Genomic DNA, 25,114 nt, shown 5'->3' on the forward strand with positions numbered 1-25,114 from the left:
TTTTTTTTTTTTTTTGAAATTCAAACAAAAACAAACGCCACCACCAAATCGGTTTAGAAAAAAAAAAATAGGTGTGTGCTCATAATAATAATAATAATAATAATAATAATAATAATGATAATCCTATTGGAATATATTAAATATAATTAATTTTATATTAAACGTTTGAAACAATCAACGCGGACAACCGAAAATAACAAAAACAACAACAAATTCAGTTGTTGTTGGCATTAGACAGGCGGTTTTGTTGTTTTTGTTGTTTGTAGGGAAAACGTAGGCGTGACGAGTTGAACAACGTTAATATTTCCGCCATTTTTAAATTTAAAAAAAAAATTCGTAGAAATAAATTTAGGTAGAAAAGAGAGAAAAAAAAAAATCGAACAAGTCTTTATATGGTATTACATATTTAAATAAAAAAAAAAAAAAAACGCGCGCGTAAATAATTCAAACGCATGCGTATTTTAAAAAAAATTTTCTTTTTTTTTTTTTTTTTTGATATTATTTATCATTTTCTATTTAAAAAAAAAAAAAAAAATTACACCTTTTTATCATCCATTTTTTTTTCTTTTTTTTATTTTCATTCACGGTCCGAAATGAATAATAATAATAATAATGATAATGATAATAATATCGGTAGAGTCATAGGTTAATGGGAAAAAATTAAAAAAGGAGGGGCCAATGAAAAAAACTTGGCGCCACGCGTGGTTTGAACGCACTTTTTTTTTTTTTTTTTTTTTTTTTTGTTAACAAAATGATTTTTTATTTTTTTATTTATCTTCAATCACCCCCCGTCTCCCCCGTCTCCCCGTCACGTAGCAGCCGGCACACCCCCGCATACCCCTCCCCCACTTTATCGCACACGCACGATATTTATGAAAAAAAAAATTTGTTTTATCAATGAATGGAAAAATGGAAGCAAGAAACGAATTAAGTAATTTTTTTTTCGTCTGCTTTTTCTTCTGCTACGTCTTCTGCTTCTTCTTTTTCTTCTGCTTCAGAACGTTCGTTTCTCCTCATCAATTTTTTTTTATTTTTTTTTTAATTACAAAGAAGAAGATGATGAAAATTACACACTTCTTTTTTTTTTTTTTTTTTTTTTTTTTTTTTTTTACGGAAACGGTAAATTCGTTTATTATTATTATTATTTATAACGAAAATAAAATGAGAGAGAGAGAAAGAGAGGGAGAGATGGATGAAGGTTCGTTTTAATTTTCGGGAGCAATCAATTAAAAAAAATCCGTTAGTTATTTAAGGGTAACATTCGCCGCTACCATCCCTTATAACGGAAAATCGTATGAATTGCGCGTACGAGTCAAATAAATCATTGTAAATTTTGTTACCGGTAAGGGTTCAACATATGACCGACCTGCCCCTCCCCCCCGGGGCAGGTTGGTTGGCAATAAAGAAGTTAAAGGCAATAACGAGGTGCGAAAGATGATGATGATGATGATGATGATGATAAATTCGTAGGGCGTAAACTCTTTCATTATATCAATTAAATTTTTTTAAATCGAAAAAAATGAAAAAAATTTTCAAGATTTTTTTTTTTTTTTTAACCGAGTTGTTAAAATGATTTGTTATCTTTATAATTAAAGAAGGTGCGAAAGATCGATCGATCGATGTATCGATTAATCGTTAGAAAATATAACTTTTCCCTTCTCCCCCTCCCCAAACCTTAAAAAAAAAAAAAAAAAAAAAAAAAAATTAAATTAAAATTTGATTGGATTCTTTATAAATGTATTGATTTATAAAACGAAAACCTTTTTTCTTTTTTTTTTTTTTAATTCGATTCAATAACGATTCTCGTTTGTTTCGACAAACAAACAAACAAACAAACGAAAGAAATTTGTCAGAAATTTATTTTAAAATTAAAAAAAAAAAAAATGATTTGTTTTCACACCTGCAAAAAAAAAAAAATTGAAAATTAAAAGAAAAAAATTTTTTTTTTTTTTTTTAAATGTTTTACCGTTGAGTGACGTCATAAATGAATGACGTCAAATGTATTTCCGGTTAATTTATTAATTTTTTGAAATTATTATTAAATGTTTTTTTCCATAAATTTTCATTTATATAACTTTTTTGGAATTTTTTTTGTTTTTTAAATTCCACCGTTTGTATTTTATTTAAATACAAACAAACAACCGTTAATTTATGTATTTGTTGTTACTCGTTTGTTTGTTGGTAACTCTTTTGTTTAAACGAATTTCAATTTTTATCACGCGTGGTTGTTTGTAATAAAATCAAAAAAAAAAAAAAAAAAAAAAGAAACAAACGAATCGTGTATTTAAAACGGGGAATTAAAAAATTTTCCTTTAATTTTCAATTTTTTTTTTTTAAATTTAAATTTCGCGGGTAAAATTTGACCGGAAACGAGGTAATCGTAAAAAAGGGTAAAGGAAAAAGGAAATTAAAATAAAAAAATAATGATGACTTTAAATAAGTACAAGAAATTAAGTATATTATTTTTTTTTTTAATTAAAATGAAACATAAAAACAATAAAATTGCTTCTTCTTAATTTTTTTTTTTTTTTAAATATAATACAGCGTAAATGATTATACAGGGTGTTACAATAACAAATTCAATTCTTGCCTTTTAAATAAACAAACAAACAAAAAAAAAAAAAAGAAATTGTTGGCACATACACGAAGGTCTTACCTCGATTAACATGTAATACTGTTTAATTACTTTCCTGGCGAAAAAACTATTATTATTATTATTATTATTATTATTATTATTATTATTAATATTATTATTATTACTTAAATACTTTTACTTTTGAAAAAAAAAAAAAATTTAATATGGTTGGTTAATTTTTTTTTTAATAATGATAATAATTTATTAATTAAATCATTTTCATATATATTTATTGCTGGAGAGTATTTATTACTATTACTATTATTATTATTATTATTATTATTACATGTCGAAACCGAAAAAAAAACCCAACAACCGAATTTAAACATTTATTTATTTATTTATTTATTTATTTATTAACTATTAATTGATTTTATGTATACGTACATAATAATATGTTTAATTAATTAATTAATAAGACCACTTATTAAAAAAAAAAAAATTTCTTTTTTTTCCCCATTTATTTTTTTTGAAGGGAGGGGGAGGGAGAGAAAGGGGAAAAACCGACGAAAACTTTTGAGTAATAATAATAATATTAATAATAATAATATTAATAATAATAATAATAGTAATCATCATCATCATCATCGTGAATATTGACTCTTTATTTTTTTTTTTTTTGTTTTTGTTTCATTCAAGCCGACGACACCGAAATCAAAAATTTAATTATTTAATTATATAAATAGGTTAACGTATGTGATTACGTCATCGTGATGACGTAATAAATCCTCGAAAAAAAAAAAATTTACATACGCTATGAAAATTAATAACGAAATATTTAATAACAATAATAATTAATAATAATGAGAAAATTGTTTTTTTGTTTTTGTATAGAAAATCCGATTGAATTTAAACCGAAGTTTCTGCATGTTTTCCATTAGGTTTTGCGTCATCATTATTATTATTACTGTTGTTGTTGTTGTTCTGTAAATCGTGAATTGGATTAACCTAAAAAAAAAAAATTATCGTTAGATTTTGGCACGTTACGAATGATAACGATGTGCAAAAACACGAATATATATTTATAGAATAACTAATGTGCTGTTTAGTGATTTTTAATAATAATAATAATAATAATTAATTGCTTATGTACATAAGATGCATTACGTGTATGTATAATTACCGTATTTCGAATAAGAAAACGAGCAGGTAAAAAAAAAAAAAAAAAATTTCGTAAATGAAGTCTCGATGAAGTTTCGAATCGATGAAGTAGATGAAAAGTAGAATGGAAAGCCACCATGTGTCCAGAGAGAGAGAGAGAGAGAGAGAGATGTGGGGGGTGGGGAGGATAGAGGGAGAAAGGAAGAGAGAGAGTTTTTTTATACTCACAGTCCTCCGTAGCGAGGGGCGCCCGGGCTTGAAAACCCGGGAGCTGGGGCTAGACCTGCGATTCCACCTGGGAATCGGCCCCCACCTTAATCGTAATTCCAGAACGTGCATCTTCTTCCTCTTCGGCTTCGTTCATTGTCGACAAACGTCTTCTTTCCTCTTCCGTGAGTGCATCTTTTTTACTTCCTCGCCTCTTGGATTTCGAACTGGAAAATTTTAAAAGAAAAAAAAAATGATTGTTTTTTCCCCACCCCCCCCCGTTAATCCACCGGGTCAAAAAAAAATGATACCTCGGTTTGCTGCTGTGATTTTTACTCTTATCCGTATTGCTGTCGTTAACGGTTTTCCAAACGCCTGATTTATTAACTTCTTCCGAAATGTTTATCGACGACAGTGGAATTTTCATTATGTTACCATTTGCTAATGATATCTGTAAATTTCCACTCGGTGGAAATTCTAAATTTTGATTGTCTCCCTTTAAAAAACAAAAACAAAAAGAAAATTAATGGAAACTCCCAAAAAAAAAAAAAATTCCTCTTCCTCCCATCATCGTTAAAACCGCCCCTCTTTTAAATTCCATTCATCTTCTTTCGATCTTTTCGTTACTTCAGGCATAACATCATCTAATATTTTTAATTCACGACGTGTAAATACAAAATCTAACGATTTTCTTATTCCAATCATGACTACCAACTGTAAAGCAAAAAAAAAAAAAAAAAAAAAAATTATTATTATTTATATTTATTAACAAAAAAAAAATTTTAAAAAAATATTTGTTTCAAAATAATGAATTTTTTTTTTTTTTTTTTTTAAACAATTTTTATTATTATTATTATTATTATTTTTTTTTTAATAATTTTTTTTTTTTTACCATGAGGGGAAACAATATAGAAGTTGTGCTAAAGGATTTAATGACCCAAAGCGCAATAAGACATATTAATTGAATAGCAGTGAAAAGATGAACTCTTCGAAGCGGTACTTGACGGAGAAACATGTAGTCGGGTTGGTATTTGACCGGCATAAACATAATGAGTATTCGATCGAAAAATTGTAAACCTTTCAACGATGCCACACCCATGTAAAGAAAGACTCCAAAAAGAACTGGCATTGGTATATTACTCAATACGGGTGTTAAAATAACCGACAGTCCAATCATCAGGAAAATTAATATATGAGTAACTCTTTGCTCTCTAAATAATCGAGAAATAAAGAATAAAAAAAAAAAAAAAAAAAATTTATATGTAATAATGAATTGTTACATGCTTTTGCGATAGTAGCCTAGCATACACGCATATATGCAAACATAAAAAAAAAAAAAAAAAACAACAGCATAAAAAGAAAGAATGCGAATGGATTTGTCATCAATTTACCTGACTCCTAAAAATTGTGGTTTTTCACCCGGTGCAGCACATTCCGATTCTAATTTCAATGAATTCACGTGATTAATTGATAACACGGTGGCTGCAACGAACCACGGGAGTCCCATGACGGAACATATTAGAATAAGTAACGCCAATATAAATAAATCTAAATGGTAACCACAGCCTTTCTGGAAAGGAGAAACGCACACACGTAAAAATAAATATAAGTAAAGAGATTTGAACAAGGGACGAGAGGTTTTCCCCCCCTCCTCCCCACTCACTTACTTTTAATTTATTCTCTTTACGATTAACGATAACGGCCGTTATTTGTTGATCCATGAATATGAGTATGGTGCCCAAAAGAGCGGGTAACACGGCCACGACCCACGACCATATGGGATTTTTTCCAAACGGCGGTATGAGCCATCCTCTTCCGTCAAGGGTCGGTTTAAAATCGCTAGGTACTTGTAATTTGGGTGTTTTTATACCGACGTACCAATCGATGAGTGACATTGATAAAATTGCTATTATAACTGCAAAATCACTTATGAATTGTCTTACCTGTAAACGGAAAAAATAATAGATTTTTTCTTATTTGAAATTACCAACAAACGGACAAACGAACAAACAAACGTTACCTTTGATGGAAAGAAAAGAGCGTTTTTAAAATCTTTCAATTCGACGGATATTAAGAAAGTTCCGATGAAAAGTAAAATTGACATAAGGAATACATCCGGTACGTATCCTTGTCCAGGACAACCGTGTCCGACGAGTGTTCCATTATTTCTCTGGAAAAAAATATTTAGAGTATTATTATTATTATTATGTTAACTTGCGACGGGATGAAAACAAAACAAAACGAAGCAAACATGAAATTACCAAACATTCTTCGTTTGTCAAAATCGTCCAATTCATAACATCATCCGTGAGTGGGGAACCACCCATTTGGGTAGTAGGAGGTTCGCAAATGCAAACGTTAGCCGCCGGTCCTCCGATTGTTTCTATTGGATACTTGACACCGATTTTTATAACGTTTTCCACGGCTTTGTAAATAAATATGAACGCAATCAACGTTGCAAAATTTTCTTCCGTGAAACGTGTTATGTAGCAGACCAAAGCGCTCGCATCGACGGCCACGAGTACGAGTAATATGACAAATATCCAAGCACCTATCCACAAACGAAAAGATAAATAATCCCAATCGCGCCCCCTGAAAAAAGAAAAAATCAATTACTTGTCATTTATCACACCGACCAGGGGGGCAGGGGTGAGAGGGATATAATACTCACTGACAAAAATCGTAAACTATCGTTTCGAATACTAAAACGGGACCCGTTGATCCTAAAATGGTGAGAGGTTGACCGGAAAAAAAACCGTAACCCATACCGCAAACAAAACCTGAAACTAAAGATTCCATAGCCGCCATATTGTTTCCAGTTGCCGTACCGAGTAAACCCCCGAATGTTATTATCGGGGATAAACAAGCAAAATATAAAAATATCCACGAGGCTATGCATTGCATGGCAAGAGCGTCTTTAAAATCCGACCAATACCTGAAACGAGTAGTGGGGGTTGTTATTTACCACCATAACCACCCTAAGAAAATTTTCCGGTTAATAATTACCATGGCACTTTTCTTTTGACGTCATTAATCAATCCACCAAATAATCTTCCGGTTCTAGAAAGTCCAGATTCTTCTCTCAAACGTCTTTCTTCTTCTTCTTCATCTTCTTCGACCGGTATTTTTTCCGGTGGTCTCTTCCTGATGTCCTTTGTTTGACAAAAAAAAAATTAATTGATTTTTTTTTTACTGATGGAGTGTGAGGGGGGGGAGTACGAAGAGGAGCAAACTAACTTGAGATGGAATAGCTGCCGGTGGTTCGATTCTTATCGTGGGATCCCATTCGCCGGGTGGTAAAACGGTTACGGCATCTAAAAACTCATCAACGGCTGCTAGTAAGTGATTTCTATTTCTTGCTTTGTAAGCCACGTCGTGAAAAACTTCGTCGGACATTAAAGTAGCCATTGCTCGACCGACTTCGTGAAAAGCTGTTATGCCTCCCTGGAAAAATTTGGTTTGTTTGTTTGTTTGTTTGTTTTCGTCATTTCGTATTATTTCGTTAAAAATAATTAATTAAATACTTACCGTGGGTCCTAATAATATAAATAAAAATCTCGTGGGTACGGGTACTTCCGTTAGGTCTCCCAAAAAGGTACCCTGATTAAGCCTTATAAAAGCCGACAAAGGTTTTTCTAGAAAATTAACTTGGCCCACCAAAATATTTGAAGCTTCCGCTCCCGCCGGGATTTTTCTCATGAAATGAGTGTTACCCTAAACGCAACAAACAAACAAAAATTTTGAAATTTTTTTAACTCGACGGTAACAATTATAAAAAAAAACAAAATGTCGGACATTTTAACGGAAAAACCAACCTTGGTATGATCTCCATTTCCGTCTCCTAAACCGGAAGCGCTATGATTTCTCGAAATCGATGTCGAACTTGGACTTCTATCAATATTCGATTGTACGTTACTCGCACCTAAAAACATTTTTTTTTTATTAATTAAATAATAGTAATAATAATAATAATAATAATAATAATGAAAAGGTTGTTGCATCTACAAAAAAAAATAAAATAAAATAAAAAATAAAAATTTTCTGTCGTATTGTTTTTTTTTTTTTTGGGGGGTAGGGGGTAGGGGTTGCATCTAACAAAAACACAAATAAATGAAGTACATCATGTGGATGTGGGTGGATGCGTGAGGGTTTTTTTTTAAACAACAAAAATTATTTCCGGTTTAAATTAAACAATAAGCAATGCACGATAATATTTTCACAATACAAAAATAAAATAAAAAATAAACTTAAAAAAAAAAAACCGGAAATGGATATTTTTAAAAAAATAAATAAACAATCAATAAATTTACGAAATAGAAAAAAAAAACTATGGAGGAATAAATAAATAAGCTAAACATATTAAATAATTAAATAAATAAAAAGTGAAATGCAAAAAAAAAAAAAAAAAAAATTTTTTTAAGCTGTACAAAGAGCCATTGCGTGTATGTGTGTGAGTGAGTGAGATTGGTTACCGGATCCGGGGACAGATAGAAATCGACCACCGGTCACACCGCCTTCCTGACCGGTTGTTGTTTTGTTAAGATTTGCAGAAGAACCGCTGCTCGGTGGAGGACCATCCTCAACTGTGGAAAAATTTTAATTACACGTCAACAACAAATTAGAGCCGTACTACAAAAAAACAAAAGCATTCGTTTACAAGGGATGAAAGTAGTAATAATAATAATAATACTGTAATTGAATTCCCTTTACTCTTGCGTGTAATTATTATTATTATTATCATTATTAAATAATTTCTTTTTTCTTTTTTTTTTTCCTAATGAAAATTATATACAGTAATAAATTTTTTGTTCGTCAGCAGCAGCCGCCATTTTGTATGTACAAAGCAAAAGGAATTTTTTTTGTATGTACAAAACAGGAATTAAAAAAAAAAAAGCAGAAGACAATTTTAAATTTTTTCGGTTTATTTGTTTGTTTGTCGTTGGAATTTTTTTTTTTGTTTGTTCCTTCAAAAAAAAATTGTACGTCGACTATTTTACGCTAAAAAAAAAAAAAAAAACGCGTGTGCTTGTGTACTGTACGTACGTGGAAGTAGAATGAAGTGGAATTAGAGTGTAAACAATATCTAACAAATAAATCATTTACGAATCAATCAAAATGTGTTTTGTTTGTTTGTTTGTGTGTGTTTTCACTTTCTCGATGCAATTTTGTTTTTTTTTTTCGGTAATAATTGCACGAGACGATAAAAACAACAAAAACAACAACAACTACAACCAGGATAAAAGTGTGTGTTTGTACCTGAATAAATATTATCAAAATCATTATTTTTTTTCTTATTACATAAAACTGTTTGTGTTGCGTTTCTAACGGTTGTTGAATTTTTACTTCTTAAAACAACTTGAGTGTTTGTCGTGGGCGTCAAATGAAGAGCTGCAAACATGATTCATAAAAAAAAAAAAAAACTCAAAAACAACTTTCGATAGTATATTTCCCTTTTTTATTGAAAAGGTTAAAAGGTCATTAAAGATGGCGTTTAAGTGAAAAAAAAAGACAACAACAAACGCTTTTAAATTATAATAATTGGGTCAAAATAAAATGCCGGAAGATCGAACTCAAATTTATTTATTTTTTATGTTTAGTTTGTTCTACGTTAAATAAATCTAAAAGTTTGTTTGTTTGTTTGTTTGTGTGTGTGTGCGCGCGCGTGCGTGTTTGTCGAGTGTTTTTAAAGAAATAAGTTAACAATCGTTTCGTTATGTTGTTGATAATGAATTTTAGTAAAACCATCGATTGTTGTTTGTTGTGAGTGTTGTAGGATCGATAAAAAAAATACCCGACAAACATTGTTTGTTTAGGTTGTTGTTTTTCTTACTCTTCTTTACTTACTTTTTGACGACGAATGATTTCTACCGATTTCAGCTAATGATCTTATTATGGGCAAACGAGACATGTTTGTCGAACTGTTGTCTCTACGCCTTTGTTCGTGTTGGTGTCTGTGACGACGCAATAGGACTTCTTTAACCTGAATGACAACCATCGTGCGTTAATAATAATAATAATTTTTTGACAGAACCTCCAACTGGGGGAGGGGGGCGGCAGGGTTTCCTCCTTAAGTGGAAAATTCAAAATGTTATATTGTTTCTTCTAACCTTATCTTTCGATTCGAGTGTTAGCGACCCTGAATTGACCATGTTATCAAGTATGAGATCAGCTATTTGTTCGAGAGAAGTTGCTTCCATGTCCAACATGACGGTTCCGTTCAATAGAAAACTTCTCAATTCGAAAAGCGAATGGAGTGATAATGTTGCCACGTGTGGTTTCGACCAACGGTTACCACCTTCTTCGACATCTTCTTCGAACTTTATCCATCTGCAATAATAGCAATAATGATGATCGTTTAGGTACAAAAAAAAAAGCAAGAAGAAGAAGGAGAAAAGTATTTTGCTTTCGTCATATGACCTCGCAGTTTCTTTCCATTCGGCTTGATCTCCATCCGTGACGAGTTCTTCCATTTCGCTAAATAACGGATGCGGTTCGTGTACGCCATCTTCGGCATCTTCTCCCAGTATGAATTGAACTCTTTGAGCCGGCGGAGTAACTGAAATAATTATTTTTCAAAAATTTTATTAAAACGAAAAGAATGAAATTTTATTAACGCCCCCCCCCTTCCCTCCCCGTGTTTATATTAAGGAAAACGACTACTCGAAAAAAAAAATTCAAATACCTGGGGGGTCCCAACAATGCAAAAAAAAAAAAAAAAAGAAAAAAAAAAACAAAGCGTCATGCCGTTAAAAAAAAAAAAAATTAAAAACCAACAAACAAACAAAATAATAATAATAATACTTCAAAAAAAAAATTTTTTACGTATATAAAAAAAAAAAAAATCGATCCCTCGATCGATCTATCGATAAATTTATATCGATCGATCGATTTTCGATAAATAATCATGCATACGTAAAAAAAAAAAAAATACATTTGATTGACCTCCTATATTTTTCAAGGTTTCGGAAAAATTGTAAAAAAAAAAAAATTCGTCTGCTTCGAATAAATAAATAAATAAATAAATTCATGCCGTTTTTTTTAAGAATAAAATAATAATAATAAAAAGATTAAGAAGAGTTATTATTATTATTATCGAGCTGTTAGTGCAAAGGAAAAAAAATTTTAATTTTTTTTTACTTTGCTTTGGTTTGCTTACATATTTCACCGTCATCTGAAATACTCGTGAGCCTTCCTCTACGGCCCATCATCACGGGTCCTGAAAGTCAGTAAATAATTTTTTTTTTAAATTATCTATAGACGCAATATTATAATTATTAAAAAATCTAATGCCACGACAACGACAGGACGACAACAACAACAATTTTATCATTTTCCAAATTTGTTTCCATTTGGGTCTTGTAAAAGGTGGAAGAGGTAGTAGTAGGTCGAACGTACTCGCGTAATTTTATGGCTTTTGGTTGGGGGGAGGTAGATGGAAGGAGGGAAGGGAACGATGTGGGAGCGCTAATTAATATTAATAATAATAATATATGAGTTTAAAGTAGGTAACTTTCACTTTATAGCTTCGAAAATCAATTTTTCCATTTTTTCCGTTTCATTTCGAAGACTTAAAAAAAAAAAATTCTTTAACTCGATTGATTTGTGTGGTAGTCGTAATAATAATAATATTAATAATAATAATACTTTACGATTATTATTATTATTATTATTATTATTATTATTATTATTATTATTATTATTATTATTATTATTATTATTATTATTATTATTATTATTATTATTATTATTATTATTATTATTATTATTATTATTATTATTATTATTATTATTATTATTATTATTATTATTATTATTATTATTATTATTATTATTATTATTATTATTATTATTATTATTAATAGTAGTTGGTGTCCTCAAGCCGGAATTTTTTAGAGAACACGCACACGCACACGCGCGCACATCCTGTTTTGTTTTTATCAGAGTCGTCGTCGTCGTCGTTTCTTTAAAAAATAATCTATTATCATCATCATTATTATTATTATTATTATTGTCGTTGTTGTTGTTGTCGTTGTTGGGATTGTATTTTTGCGTCATGAGGATATCGCGACATAAATTTTTTTTTTTTTTCTAAATAATAATCATTTTTAACATACTTGGCCTGTCTTCTTCGTCTACGCTGTCCTTTCTATTGTGATGCCTGTGTCGTCTGTGCGAATGTTTCTTATCAGGCATGTGTACTCCGACGAACACGGTGTTGGCTCTGTGACCTTAAATGAACAAACAGAAAAAAAAAAAAACAAAATTAATAATGATGATGATAAATTCGCGAATAAAAAAGTCCACGTGAAAATCCATCGATCGAAAACTCAATAAAAAAAGAAAATTTCCCTCGCGTTTGTCGTGCTTTTATTTTTTTTGAAAACAAACAAACGGAAACGTTTTATAACAACAACAACCACAACAACAGCAAAAAATAATTTTTTTTTTAAACAAACAACCAACCTCGAATGTTTTTTTTTTTTTTTTTTTTTTATTACGTAATTTAAATTTGAACAAACTGCTGTGACAGGGGTTTGTTTTTTAAAAAAACTGGATAAATTGTTTGTTATCGATTTGTTTAATGTTTGTATGTTTTATTATATTGAATTTATTTATAAATCCCTTGACGACAAACAACATCACGTTTTTTTCATATAAATTTTTTTTGTACGAAAGAAAATACATTAAAAGATTTTCGATAATAAAAAAAATTTTCTTTTTTTTCTTTTCTCGAGAGTAATAAAATCCCATTTAAAAATTCAATAACTCGTTTAATATATATATTATTTATTATAGCAAAAGCTTTAAATAATAATAATGATAAAGAAAATGTCAGGGCAATCTACTAGTAAATTGTAAAATGTCTTCTCCTTCCCCCTCCCTCCCCCCGTTTTTTTTTTTTATTAAAAAAATATTAAAGTTTATTTTATCAAAAGAACTCCTGAGGGTTTTTTTTTAGCGACGATAAAACTGGGAATTTTATCGATCGATTGATTGATTGATTGATAATAATAATAAAAACTGGACAAACTGGAAAATATTTTTGTTAAAACTATTTTTAATTTTCCAGTCGTCGACAACAAAAAAGATTTGAAATTTTTCTCTCTCGCGGATCGATTGATTATTTCCGGTTTTGGAAAAGTTACTATCTTTTTCCGGTTGATGAAAATTTTTGTTGGAAATCTGAGATGTTGATGTTTGTTTTATTCCCGTTTGTTGTCCTCTTCGTTTGTTTATGTCTTGTGTGATTTATGGAAAAAAAAAAAAAAAAAAAAAAAAAAATTTAAGAACGACCAAAATCTCGCGAAATCTCGCGTTTTCCAAAAGATCTATTGTTAATGATGACGTAATTTTTTTCTTTTATCTTGTAAATTTTTTTGTGTTGAATTATTTGTGTGTAAATCCGAAACATTATTTTGTTATAAATTATTCATTCATTCATTCACTCATTCATTCATTCGTTCATTCCTTTTTTTTTTTTTTTGTATGAATGATTCAAAATGAGAGAAATGCGACAGCGTCGAAACGACGTCGTATTAAAATTCAAACGAAATTATTATTATTATTTTTATTAAAATTAATTCATTTATGTTGTTATTATGTTTTCTTACGGATTATTAGCGAGTTTCTCTCTCTCTTTCTTTTTTCTCTCTCTCTCTCTCTTGTTTTTCTTTTTTTCTCTCTCTCTTTGTTCATTTTGTTCCCCTTTTTTTTCTCTCTCTTCTGTCTTTTTTTTCATTTTTTTTTCTTTTTTTCTCTTTCTTTCTTTCATTTTGTCTCTGTCGTTCTCTCTCTCTCTCTTTCTCTTTCTGTAATTTTCTTTCTCTCTTTTTATTTTTACCTCTGTACGTGTAGGTGTGTGTGTGTGTTTGTGCTTGTTTGTTTCTTTTTTTTTTTTTTCATTTTGTTTCTCTTTTTTTCATCTTTTTTTTTTTTACTCATTTTGTTTCTTTCTTTCTCTCTTTCATTTTGCTACTTTCGTTCTCTCTCTCTCTCTCTCTCTCTCTCTCTTTGTTCCTGTCTTTCATTTGTCATCAAATAAAATAATACGTATTTTAAAACATGACACGACACAGATTTTCTCAGGTTTTTCTTTCTCTCTCTTTTCAAAAATATTAAAAACTCAATTTTACATTCATTATTAATATCATTATTATCATTGCGTGTCTCCCCGATTATTTTAATTTAATTTCGAACACGTTAAATACAAAAAAAACACAAACCGGAAGTTTGCATAAAAAAGAAAAAAATTTGAATTTTTTTTTACAACTTAATAACGTGTAATTTTAAAAAAAAATTTTTTTTTCAAGGTCACGTAAATGAAAATCCATCCTCGGTTTGAAATTAAAGGTTTTTTTTTTTTTTTTTTGCGTGCGGAACGTTAAAATTATTATTATTATTATTACTCGAATCTAATTCCACGATTTTTTTTTCTTTGTCTTCTTTTTCCTTTAATTAACGAACCTTTAAGGTTCCAAAAAAAAAGTACGTTAATAATTATAATAATAATACTTTTATCCTTTTAAATAAATAATTACATTTTTTTTTTTTTTTTTTAAATTTAAATTGCGACGTTTAAAACCTTTTCAAACGCTTGGGATAGAATGGGGGAGGGGGTGGCAAGCGGGGGGTTAGGTTTTTTTTGACTTTTAAAAGGGAAAGAAAACTTGAAAAAGTCAAAAAAAAAAAAAAAAAAAAAAAAAGATAAAATTTATTTGTCGGGCTTTACAGTAATAAAGTTTAAAACTTAATCCTTTTATTGACATCCTTTTTGACCTTTATTTGACACGAACGAAAGGGTTACACATATTAAAAAAAAATTTTTTTTTTTTTTTGTTGAAATTTTAACATCGCAATAAATAATTTAAAAGGGAGCGGGGCGGGGGCGGAGAAAGAGGAGAAAGGGTTTTTAAATGGGGAGTAATAAAAAGGTGGTGATTGAATTTATTACCTTCGTTTAAAGGGAGAAAAAAAAAATTGCCACGTTTAATTTAAAAATTTCCCTTCCTTCCATAATTGGAAAAAATTAGCGATAGTAGCGAACTCTTTTTATTTATTAATGAACTAATAAAAAAAAAAAAATGATTGATCGAACGAAAAAGTAATAATTTTATTATTGACGGATTTGTTAATAAAAAAAAAAAATTCCATCGAATTGTCTCCTTCCACGTCGTACCACCTGTAATAACGAATCAAAGTTCAGGTGGTTTTCTTTTTTTCGGTGTAACCTTTGACACGATCATCATTTTATTACGATTCATGATTATTATTATTATTATTTTGATTGCTTAACTTACGATCAATTTCCTTTTTATAATAATAATGATAATAAATATCGTTTTTTTTTGGTGGAAAACAAACGTTTGCTCCAACAAATTATTTAAGTCGTGGACGTTATAAATTATTCGAAAATTTTTTTAAATTTTTTTTCCAGGCATTTTTTACGATAATGATGATGATGATGATACATTCCAGGCATCCAGGCATGTATATTCATTCTATTGATAACAAACGAGAACAATTTTTTTAAAGGATTTTTTGTTTCGATTTTATCGATCGATTCGTTCGATCAATGAATTTATCCAGTTTTTTTTTTTTTTTTTTTTTTTGAAAAAATTTTAAACCGGGAATCCATTGTTTCTTCTTCTTCTTCTTCTTCTTTTTGTTTTGGAACGGACATGTTCCAGCGTGGTGATGACGTCATAAATTAATTTTTCAAAATTAAAAATTTTCCCTTAATCGTTTTGTAAGAATTAAAATCGATAAATTTTTAAAATGACTGACTTTCTATTGATTAATTATCTCCCCTCGAAAAAACGGTTTTTTTACTCCGTGCGTGCACGAGTGCGTGAGTGCGTGTGATGTTTTAAATTTATTTTAAAAAAAAAACATTTATTAATGTCGTAATATTTTTCAAAATGAAATTCTTAATAGTTACAAAAAAAAAAAAAAAAAAAGTCTCACGAAACCACACAACCTTCAGGGTCAACATGTTTCCAAGTTCCAGTCGTCTACCTCCTTCCGTTTAAAAAAAAAAAAAAATATTAATAGAATGAATGCCGATGGTTGCACCATTATCATCATCATCATCATTATTATTATTTTAATTTAATTCCAGGAGTTTGAAAGTAGTAGAGTTGAAAAAAAAGAAAAATTTTAGACGAATGATGATTAAATTCCGTAAGAATAAAAAAAAAAAAAAAAGAAAAAAGATTCGGGTTTTTTTACTCTATGAAATCCGTTAGAATTTTTTTTTTTTTTTAAAGTTGGTAACGTTAGGGGTTAATGTTAGGAAGGGGAAGGGGAAGGGGAAAAATAAATAAATAAATAAATCACCTTCGAAATCTTCATCCGTGTAACTGGGTTGATGAATTTTAAGAACCCCCGGATCACGGGGGGCTTCATCGTCACCTGGAGAAGGATCCATAACCCACGGCCTGGAAAAAAAACAAAAAATAATAATAATTATTATAATAAATTAAAAATTTTTTTTTTTTAATAATTATTATGGGTTAATTATGGGTTATTCATTGAGAAAGGAAAAAGTTTCACTTTATAAAATGATTTATCGATTTATCGATTAATATCGACCCGTTTAAAAAAAAAAAAAAAAAAAAAAAATTCTTTTAATTATTATTACGTCACACACACACGCGTAAAATAAACCGTAACGGATTTTATAAGGGGAGAGGGCGGGGAGGAAGGGAAGAAGGAAAGAAAAGGGAAAAAAAAGAAAAAGAAAAGGCGTGAAAGGGGTGATTTTAATCACGTCGGTCATTACGTTTTATCATTATTATTATTAAGTAATTTTAATAAAATTAAAATGGCGGCGGCATTCGGCGGATTGGTACGAAATTAAATTTTTTTTTTTTTTGGCAAAATATATAAGAAAAAAAATTTTTCTTTTTTTCCCCGTCGATTTTTATTACATTCGGACAATCAACTTTAGGTGGGGTCAAAACATGGATTGGATAAGGTCCAAATTTATTATTATTATTATTATCATTGTCATTTAAAAAAATCTTTTTTCTCTCTCTCTTTCTAGGATGAAGGACGGACGATTGGAAAGTAAATTGGAAAGATATTTCCCTCCAGAATAATAATAATGATAAATGATAAACGATAAAAGGTAAGCAATGAAAAAAATTTTTTTTTTTACTTTTTTGTTCCGAGTTTAAAAATATAAAACGCGAAGAGAGCAAGAGAGAGAGGAGGGGGTAGGGAGGGAGGAGGGGGTAGGGAGGGAGGAGAGGAAGATGTGGAAAGGGGGGGCAGATGATAATAATATTTAGCTTATCCGAAACGAGTCCGGTTATTTCCTATCGATTTTATTTTGTTAGCTTATAAAAATAAAATCAACCGCAAAATTATTTTTTTTTTAGACATTTTGTTTTTTTTTTTTTTTTGTATGATTATTATTATTATTATTATTAATTTAAAATCGTTTTGTTTCCGTTTCCGTTTTTAAAAATAAAAAATAAAAATTTCTAGAAAAATCTTTAGAGAAATAAAAAAATAATAAAGTAATAAAATAAATATAAAAAAAAAAAAGAAAAGTATGACGACCCAAAAAAAAAACTGTTTTTCTTTATTTTTTCGGGGGGGGGAGGATAAAATTTTCCAGCGTGATTTTCTTTTTTCATAATAATAATAATAATAACAATAATAATGTCAATGAACTTTGAAATCGATTCACGGTCTGATAACACAAAAATATATTTTTATCAGGGAAAAAAGAAAAGAAATCAAAGAAAAATTTTGTCAATTTCACCATCATTAATTAAATTATTCAACCAATCAAAATCTAAACTTTCTTTTTTTTTCTCTCCAAGATTTTCTTTAAGATATTTTTCGTCTTTCTGGAGAAAATTTTTACTGGAGAAATTTTTTACGTTTTTTTATTTTATTATTTTCTTTACGGTTTCACGGTTTTACTTATCAGTCATCCCGTTACTACCTTTCACCATTTTAAATTGTCCAAAGATTAACCGGACTTTGATTGTTGTTATCTGCTTTACCTTATGAGCATAACGCCATTTTCTTTTTCTTTTTTACGTAGTACCGTTACGCGGCGTAACGTTTGCGTTTTTTTGTCGCCTTTAAAAACCGTCGAAATTTGACGTTTTTTTTTTCCCTCTCTTTCTAACGCGCACGCAAACCTTTTTTAACTTCAACGATCGTAAAAAAAAATTTTTTGTAAAGGAGAGTGAGAGAGAGGGACACGAGACGCTGAAAGAGAGAGAGTGAGAGGAAAAAGGAGGGGACAAAGATCGAAGTAGAAAAAAAAAAAAAAAATTCTCTTGTAACTGTTATTTATAGAACATTTTTTTAGACTGCCTTCACTCTAACCGTGTTACTCCACCGCCATCATCACCATCATCATCATCATCATCATCATCATTATTCTTTCATTTATTTATAGAAAATTTTTTGGTTTTGCGTACGCACGCACTCACTCACGCACGATCGTTTCGTAGCCAATAAAAAAAAAAAAAACCAATTCCGAAATCGCGTAACTAATTCAAATAATAATAATAATAATAAAACGTTTTAAAACTTAACACGTGGATTTTTACACGTAATTCCAAGTTAGGCTTTAAAAAAAAAAAAAAAACTTGTGTGAACGACGTACGACTCCTCTCTTATACTCCTCATCGGTAAGAAATTAAAACTGAGGGGGGAGGGGGAAAGAAAACTATTATTATTATTATTATCAATATCATTTCCGGTTTTTTTTTGCGTTACGACTCGAATAAATTTTATTCGAAACGATTTTATTATTTCGTTTTATATATAAAATAACCTTTAAAATTTAAACGATTAAACGTTTGTTCGTTTAACCAACAAACAAACTAACAAACGAGCAAACAAACAAAAAATTTAAGTGATAATAATAATAATAATAATAAAATTTTCACGTGAGTAAAAAAATAACACACACACACACACACGTAAACGAATACTTTTTAAAACGCACGTGCGTTGTATCATTATCGATTTTCACGGATTCATATTATCATTATCATTACCATTATCATTATTATTATTATTATTATTAGTTGAATGACGTAGTTAAATGAAAATGAAATTAAACAAAAACGGATATGAAAGATTAAAAAAAGAAAAAAAAAAAAAAAAAAATGAAATTCTATTTGTGCAATCGAATAAAATATGTAAATAAATATTTTTTTTTTTTTTATAAATAAGATTTTTAAGTCTACGTTTTTTAGGATGTTTTTTTAAACAATTCAATTTCACTCATGTTACGTCTGGAAATAAAAAAATTTTTTTTTTTTAACGGTTTTTCATTACCACTCGTTATTATTATTATTATTATTATTATTATTATTATTAAGGTGCGAGAATTGTAGTCTTTTTTTTAAAAAGTATAGTTCATTCATCCATTTTTTTTTCTTTCTTATAACTGTAACATGTGTTTCCGTTTTTTTTTTTTTTTTTTGTAAAAAGGGAAGAACATTTGTAGAGAGAGAGAGAGAGAGAGAGAGAGAGAGAGAGAGAGAGAGGGCAACGATCTTATTTGTAAGAGAGTGAGAAAGAGAGAGAAAAAAAAGAAAAATGGCGGAGAAATAATATGATGAAACGATGGTTACGAAGAGAGAGAGAGAGAGTCGATCTTTCGGTCGTTTGTTCGGTTGTTTGGTTGTCTCATCGTTGACTGGAATTTTTATTTTTTTTTCATTTATTTATTTATAAAATGATTTAAATGAATTTTTTTGATTTTCGGGTCATTAGACTCCGCCGATCGCCGATGATGCGTGGCACGATATTTAAAAAAATTAATTCATCGGCAAATTGAAAAAGAATAAGAGGAAACGTAATAATAATTAAACGGAAATAGACGAAAAATATCCTCTCTCTCTCTCTCTCTTTCTCTTTTTCGTTTACGATAATAATAATGATAATATTTCGTACGTAAAAAATTTAAAATAGAAAAAGACACGCGAGTGGACGGACTAGGATGATGACCTATTACCATAGACCAACCGCATTTATATCTTTTCTCTTCCGTTATTACAAAAAAAAAAAAAAAAAAATGCGTCAGGCTTTAAAAGTGTGTTAATTGCACGTAAGTCGTCATTATTATTATTATTATTATTGAACTTCGTAAGAGTTTTTTTTTAAAGGTTTACTCGGTCACGAATGTTTAAATATTAATAATAATAATAAAACCATGTTAAAACGTTTTGTGTTTTTCTCACAAAGGTCACTAACGCGTACGCACACACGCACACACGCACGCATAATTTTGCAAACGACAATTTCAATTTTGCTGATGAAAAAAAAAAAAAAAAAATTTATCAATTATTAATTATAATTATCATTATCATTGCGATTAGTTTTGTTTAGTTTTATGCTTAAAAAAGATGCACATATAAATAGGTTGTTGTCGGTTGTTGCCGGTTTGTTTCAACAAACAAACGACCAAAAAAGTAATTTATTTATTTATTCTAACGCACGTGGAACCGTGCAATACCGTTGTTACGATTTTTTTTTTCGCGTTTTAACCTTTCGACGACATGAAAAGAAATCACGCGTGTAACCCCTCACTTCCCCCTCCCTCCCTCCTCCTCCTCCCCACTCTCTGTCGTTTTAAACGTGTTTCTCTCTCTCTCTCTCGTTCATTGATTCTCAATGCAAATCTCATCGAGAATGATACAAATCAATATTGATTAATAATAATAATAATAATAATAATAATTATCGATTTAAAATTTATTTTAATTTATCGAACAACAATAACAACAACAACAACAACAACAACGATTAATCGATTTAAGAATACTATTACAAAATTATCGATATATAATTTTTTTTTTTTTCGATTAACTAATAATTTAATCAATCAATCGTCTTATCACTTATTTAGTTATTTGTAATCGTTTCGCATGGAAACCACGAATCATTTAATTTTTTTTAAATGTTTATATCGAAACATCGGGAAAGTACAAGCAGACGACAAAATCATTTCGAATAAGTAAATAAAAAGTTTTACGGTTTATAATAAATTTAATTTTATAATAAATAATAAATTTTTTTTTTGTTTTGAGTGTTTCAAAAAGTTTTTTTTATAACTCGAATTTAGAGAATGTTCTAGAATTTTTTTTTTATTGTTTTATTGTAAATTTCTTAACGATCGCGTTTTTAAATAATTTATAAACAAACAAACAAACAAACAAACAAACAAACGTGTACTTAATATCACGATCAACAACAACAACAATAAAAAAAAAAAAAAAAAAAAAACTTTCCTAATCGATGACGACAATCCGACAAAATACTATCGTATTATTATTATTATTATTATTATTATTATTATTATTATGGTCACTCTTAAACACGACAAGGCTCTTATTTGTCGGGGTTTTTAAGCATTTATCCCAGGTCTCTACCCGATTCCTTAGGGACAAATACTCGAATATCGGTGGTGCTATTTATAATATTTTCCGAAGAATGTGGGCCGTCCCACATAGTGCGATTTCCTGGATGGTTTCTTCTTTTAGGTTCTTCATAATCTTCTTTAAATTTCCTTTTATTGAATGTGGCATGGCTCCCAATGCTCCCACGATGACCGGAATCGTTTCAGTTTTTGTTCCCCACATCCTGGTTATTTCAATTTCCAAATTTCTGTATTTCAGCCTTTTGTCTGCTTCTTTGGCTGTGGTGTTTTTTTCTGCCGGCACGGATACCTCAATTAACTTACACCATTTTTCCCCATTATGCCTGAGTATGATATCCGGTTTGTTAGCTGGCACAGTTCTATCAGTGTGGATTTGTTGATCATATAGAACTGTGCATGGACCTACTGTCGTAACCGGGCTTGGAATGTGGTTGTACCACTCCTTGGGTAATCCATCCATTCCATATTCTCGGCATATATTCCAATGGAGATATTGACATATTTTATTGTGCCTTTCTAAGTATTCATGTTTTGCCAGTATCGGACAACCGGAAATTAAATGATCGATGGTTTCCGATTGTGATTGGCAAATTCGGCACTTGTCATCTTGGCGGACTTTGAGAATTACTTTTTCATAGTTATGGGTCCGCAATGCCTGATCTTGAGCCGCTGTAATAAACGCTTCTGTTTCTATTTTAAGTTTTCCACGTCGTAGCCAATTGTGCGTGCTCTTCTTATTAATATCTTCGGCATTTATTCTTTTTAGGTATTGCCCATGTAATTTTTTCTGTTCCCATTTGCTTATTAATTTCTTCTGAGATTGGGCTTTGCTATTATAAGTTGCAAGTTGCCCTTCTTCCATTATCTCATTTTCTTTATTTTCTTGGACGATTTGTTTTGCCCTTTTCAGAACTCCTTTTTTTGTAGTTTTTTCTTCTGCATGTATAACTTGGGCTAAAATAGGGTCCTCTTGATGGGATTCTATGTATTTTCCCATTCCAATAATGGCATTCTGGTGTGCCGCTTCTATTTGTCTTAATCCTCTCCTCCATCTTTCTGCTGACGTACAATCTATCCACATCAGCTTTTGGATGTAACGCACCATTCATGGTTAATATTTTTCTTGTCCTTCTATCTAGGTGCGTGATTTCTTCTTTCGTCCAGTCTACGAGGCCAAAACTATATTCTATTACAGGAACTGCTAATGTGCCGACGGCGGTTATCTTATTTCTTCCATTCAGTTCCGACTGTAATATAAGCCTCAATCTTTTAAAATATTCTCTTTTCAATCGAGGTTTAATTTCCTTGTTGGCTATCCCAAAATTTTCTTCAATCCCCAGATATTTGTATGATGATCCAGGGTCCAATTCTTTAATAAGTTCTTCTTCGGAGTCTTCTATATTTTGCTTTTGTTTTAACTTTCCTCTGACAATATTTATTCTGGCACATTTCTCTAACCCAAATTTCATGTTGATGTCAGAGGAAAAGGTTTGAACCGTCCGTAACATTTTATTTAACTCCTCTTCATTTTTGGCATAAATTTTTAAGTCATCCATATATAGCATATGGGTAATTTTCCTGCCTCCCGGTACCAACTCATATCCTTGATCCTTGATATTAAGTTGTCTGGATAGAGGAATTAAAGACATGCAAAATAAAAGTGGCGACAATGAATCTCCCTGAAAAATTCCTCTTTTTATAAATATTTTTCTAGAAGAGTATTTTTGCACTTCCAGCTGGGTGCACCAATTTTTCATACTCTTCTCGCAGAACGCTGTAATATTAGGGTCTACTTTATATATTTTCAATGCCTCAATAATCCATTCGTGAGGCACACTATCAAAGGCCTTTTGATAATCAATCCATGCCATGCTTAAATTCTTCCTCTTTTGTTTTGCACTGGCCATGATCAATTTATTTATTAATAAAACCTCCTTGCAGCCGTAAGACCCTTTTCTGCATCCATATTGTTCAGGAGGAAAAATGTTATTTTTTCTTAAATGCCCATAAATCTTTTCAGCAATAATAGCTGTTATTATTTTATACATTGTGGGCAAACAGGTTATCGGCCGAAAATCTTTCGGTTCCGTAGCTCCTGATTTTTTTGGCAGCAAATACGTTTTACCTGTGGTTATCCATTCTGGCATTTCTTGCCGTCCCATTATTAATTTATTTATGGATACCAGTAAATACTTATGGGTACTTGTAAAATTCTTAATCCAGAAGTTTTGTACCCTATCTAATCCGGGACTTTTCCAATTGGCCGTGTTTTTTAGGCATGTTTCTAAATCCGCCATTCTTACATCCGACATTGTTGAAGAAGCAATCCAGGCATGTGCTTCTTTTTCTTTATTCATCCATGTAGAGTTCTTATTTAATGGATGAGATTTTTCCCAAATATTTGACCAAAAGTCTGCCATTTTTTCTACATTTAAGGTGCTGAATCCATTTTGTATGTTCTGCTCTCTAATTGTTCTGTAAAATTTCTTTGGGTCCGATTCAAACAATTTATTTTGTCGCCAAAACTGCTCTCTCTTCTTATATCTTCTTATTCTCTGAGAATAGAGCAATACCTTTTGTTTTAAAGTTTCCATGGTAAGTTCTATATCTTCCATGGTCTTCAATTTATAGATCCTTTTAAGGTGATCCAGTTTCTTTATTGTCCTCTTCTTTAAATTATTATTCTTCTTCATTTCGGATACCAGGGAGATATGTAATCTTATTCTTTCTATTTTTCCCTCTATTCTTTGTATCCATATTGGTGATGTTGACTTTTTTGTTTCCATTCCTTTATGACGAGCTTCTTTTCTTGGCCCAAGTATAATATCTGTGGCAACTACCCCCGCAGCATATATAATTTCATTAATTGTGGTTAAATTAATGTCTACCATTTTTTCTAATACATTTATGAGGGTGTTATCTATAAGATGTAAAACTTCAGTTGCCTTTTTATTTTTGTAAATTTTCCTTAATGGCTCCCTGTTTATTAATGGGCACATCTTTACTTTTTTTATCTCTTCAATTAGTCTCTCTTCGATGCTCTTCATTTCTGCATCAGTCAACAATTGCTCGTCAGTATCGGTTTTACTCTTGTGGTTAGACTCATTTAATTCTGTTATTATTTGTGCATTATCTCGTATAACATTACTGCACGAAGAGTCTACATTTTTCTTAATTTCTTCCAATTTATCATTTTCAATTTTTTTTGTTTTTATTATATATCTTCTTTGGGCAGCCAACTTCTTCGATGTCATGTCCTTCCTGCTGTTTGGGTTTCTCCCTCTCCAGATTTTAAAGGTGTCACTTTCCGATCCTGAACCAAATTTTTGAGAGTAAAAATAGCACCACATCAATTCTTGAAGGTCTTCCTGAGTCCATCTTATTCGATGGGAACGAGTTGTCTCCTGAACTGGGCTCCGGTGACTAACATCGTTGGAGTGGCCAGGGTCAGAAGCAGTGAAATTCACATTCTCGTCGAGCTGCCTCAGGTCGACAGTAGAACAAGATTTGTTTTGGTTCTTACTTTGTCTTGTTCTCATTTTGCTCTTTTTACCTATATATAAATTTATAAATTCATTCACCTTTATAACAAAACATTTTCTAATTCAGTATTTAGAGTTCACTGTTATAAAATTTTTAATTAAACTTATCACTTATGTCTCTTATACTTATAAAAGTCAATTTGCTGTAAATCATGTAAAATATGCTGCAATAAGGCAGAAACAATTTAATGTAAGGTTAAATATTATACA

At 30.2% G+C, this 25,114-nt stretch overlaps 2 protein-coding genes across 2 annotated transcripts; both read right to left on the reverse strand.

The window, feature by feature from the left end:
* Positions 1-4,013: 4,013 nt before the first annotated feature.
* On the reverse strand, positions 4,014-16,370 carry Phum_PHUM091290 (sodium-driven chloride bicarbonate exchanger, putative; the record flags this gene model as incomplete). The annotated part of the gene is given in 19 exon segments (XM_002423832.1): positions 4,014-4,407; positions 4,524-4,657; positions 4,836-5,154; positions 5,335-5,513; positions 5,611-5,886; positions 5,964-6,113; positions 6,205-6,535; positions 6,615-6,878; positions 6,950-7,003; positions 7,063-7,095; positions 7,137-7,387; positions 7,472-7,657; positions 7,759-7,858; positions 9,645-9,768; positions 9,788-9,923; positions 10,051-10,270; positions 10,361-10,499; positions 12,058-12,171; positions 16,280-16,370. The coding sequence occupies 19 exon segments, from the start codon at positions 16,368-16,370 to the stop codon at positions 4,014-4,016; spliced, it is 3,495 nt and encodes a 1,164-aa protein (XP_002423877.1).
* A 5,867-nt stretch (positions 16,371-22,237) lies between these two features.
* Phum_PHUM091300 (reverse transcriptase, putative) lies at positions 22,238-24,901 on the reverse strand (the record flags this gene model as incomplete). Its single annotated transcript, XM_002423833.1, has 1 exon — positions 22,238-24,901. One exon carries the CDS (start codon positions 24,899-24,901, stop codon positions 22,238-22,240), a length of 2,664 nt encoding a protein of 887 aa, XP_002423878.1.
* Between the last annotated feature and the right edge of the window lie 213 nt (positions 24,902-25,114).

The sequence above is a fragment of the Pediculus humanus genome, genomic scaffold, assembly GCF_000006295.1.
Source record: "Pediculus humanus corporis 1103172107444 genomic scaffold, whole genome shotgun sequence".
Taxonomy (NCBI): Eukaryota; Metazoa; Arthropoda; class Insecta; order Psocodea; family Pediculidae; genus Pediculus; species Pediculus humanus.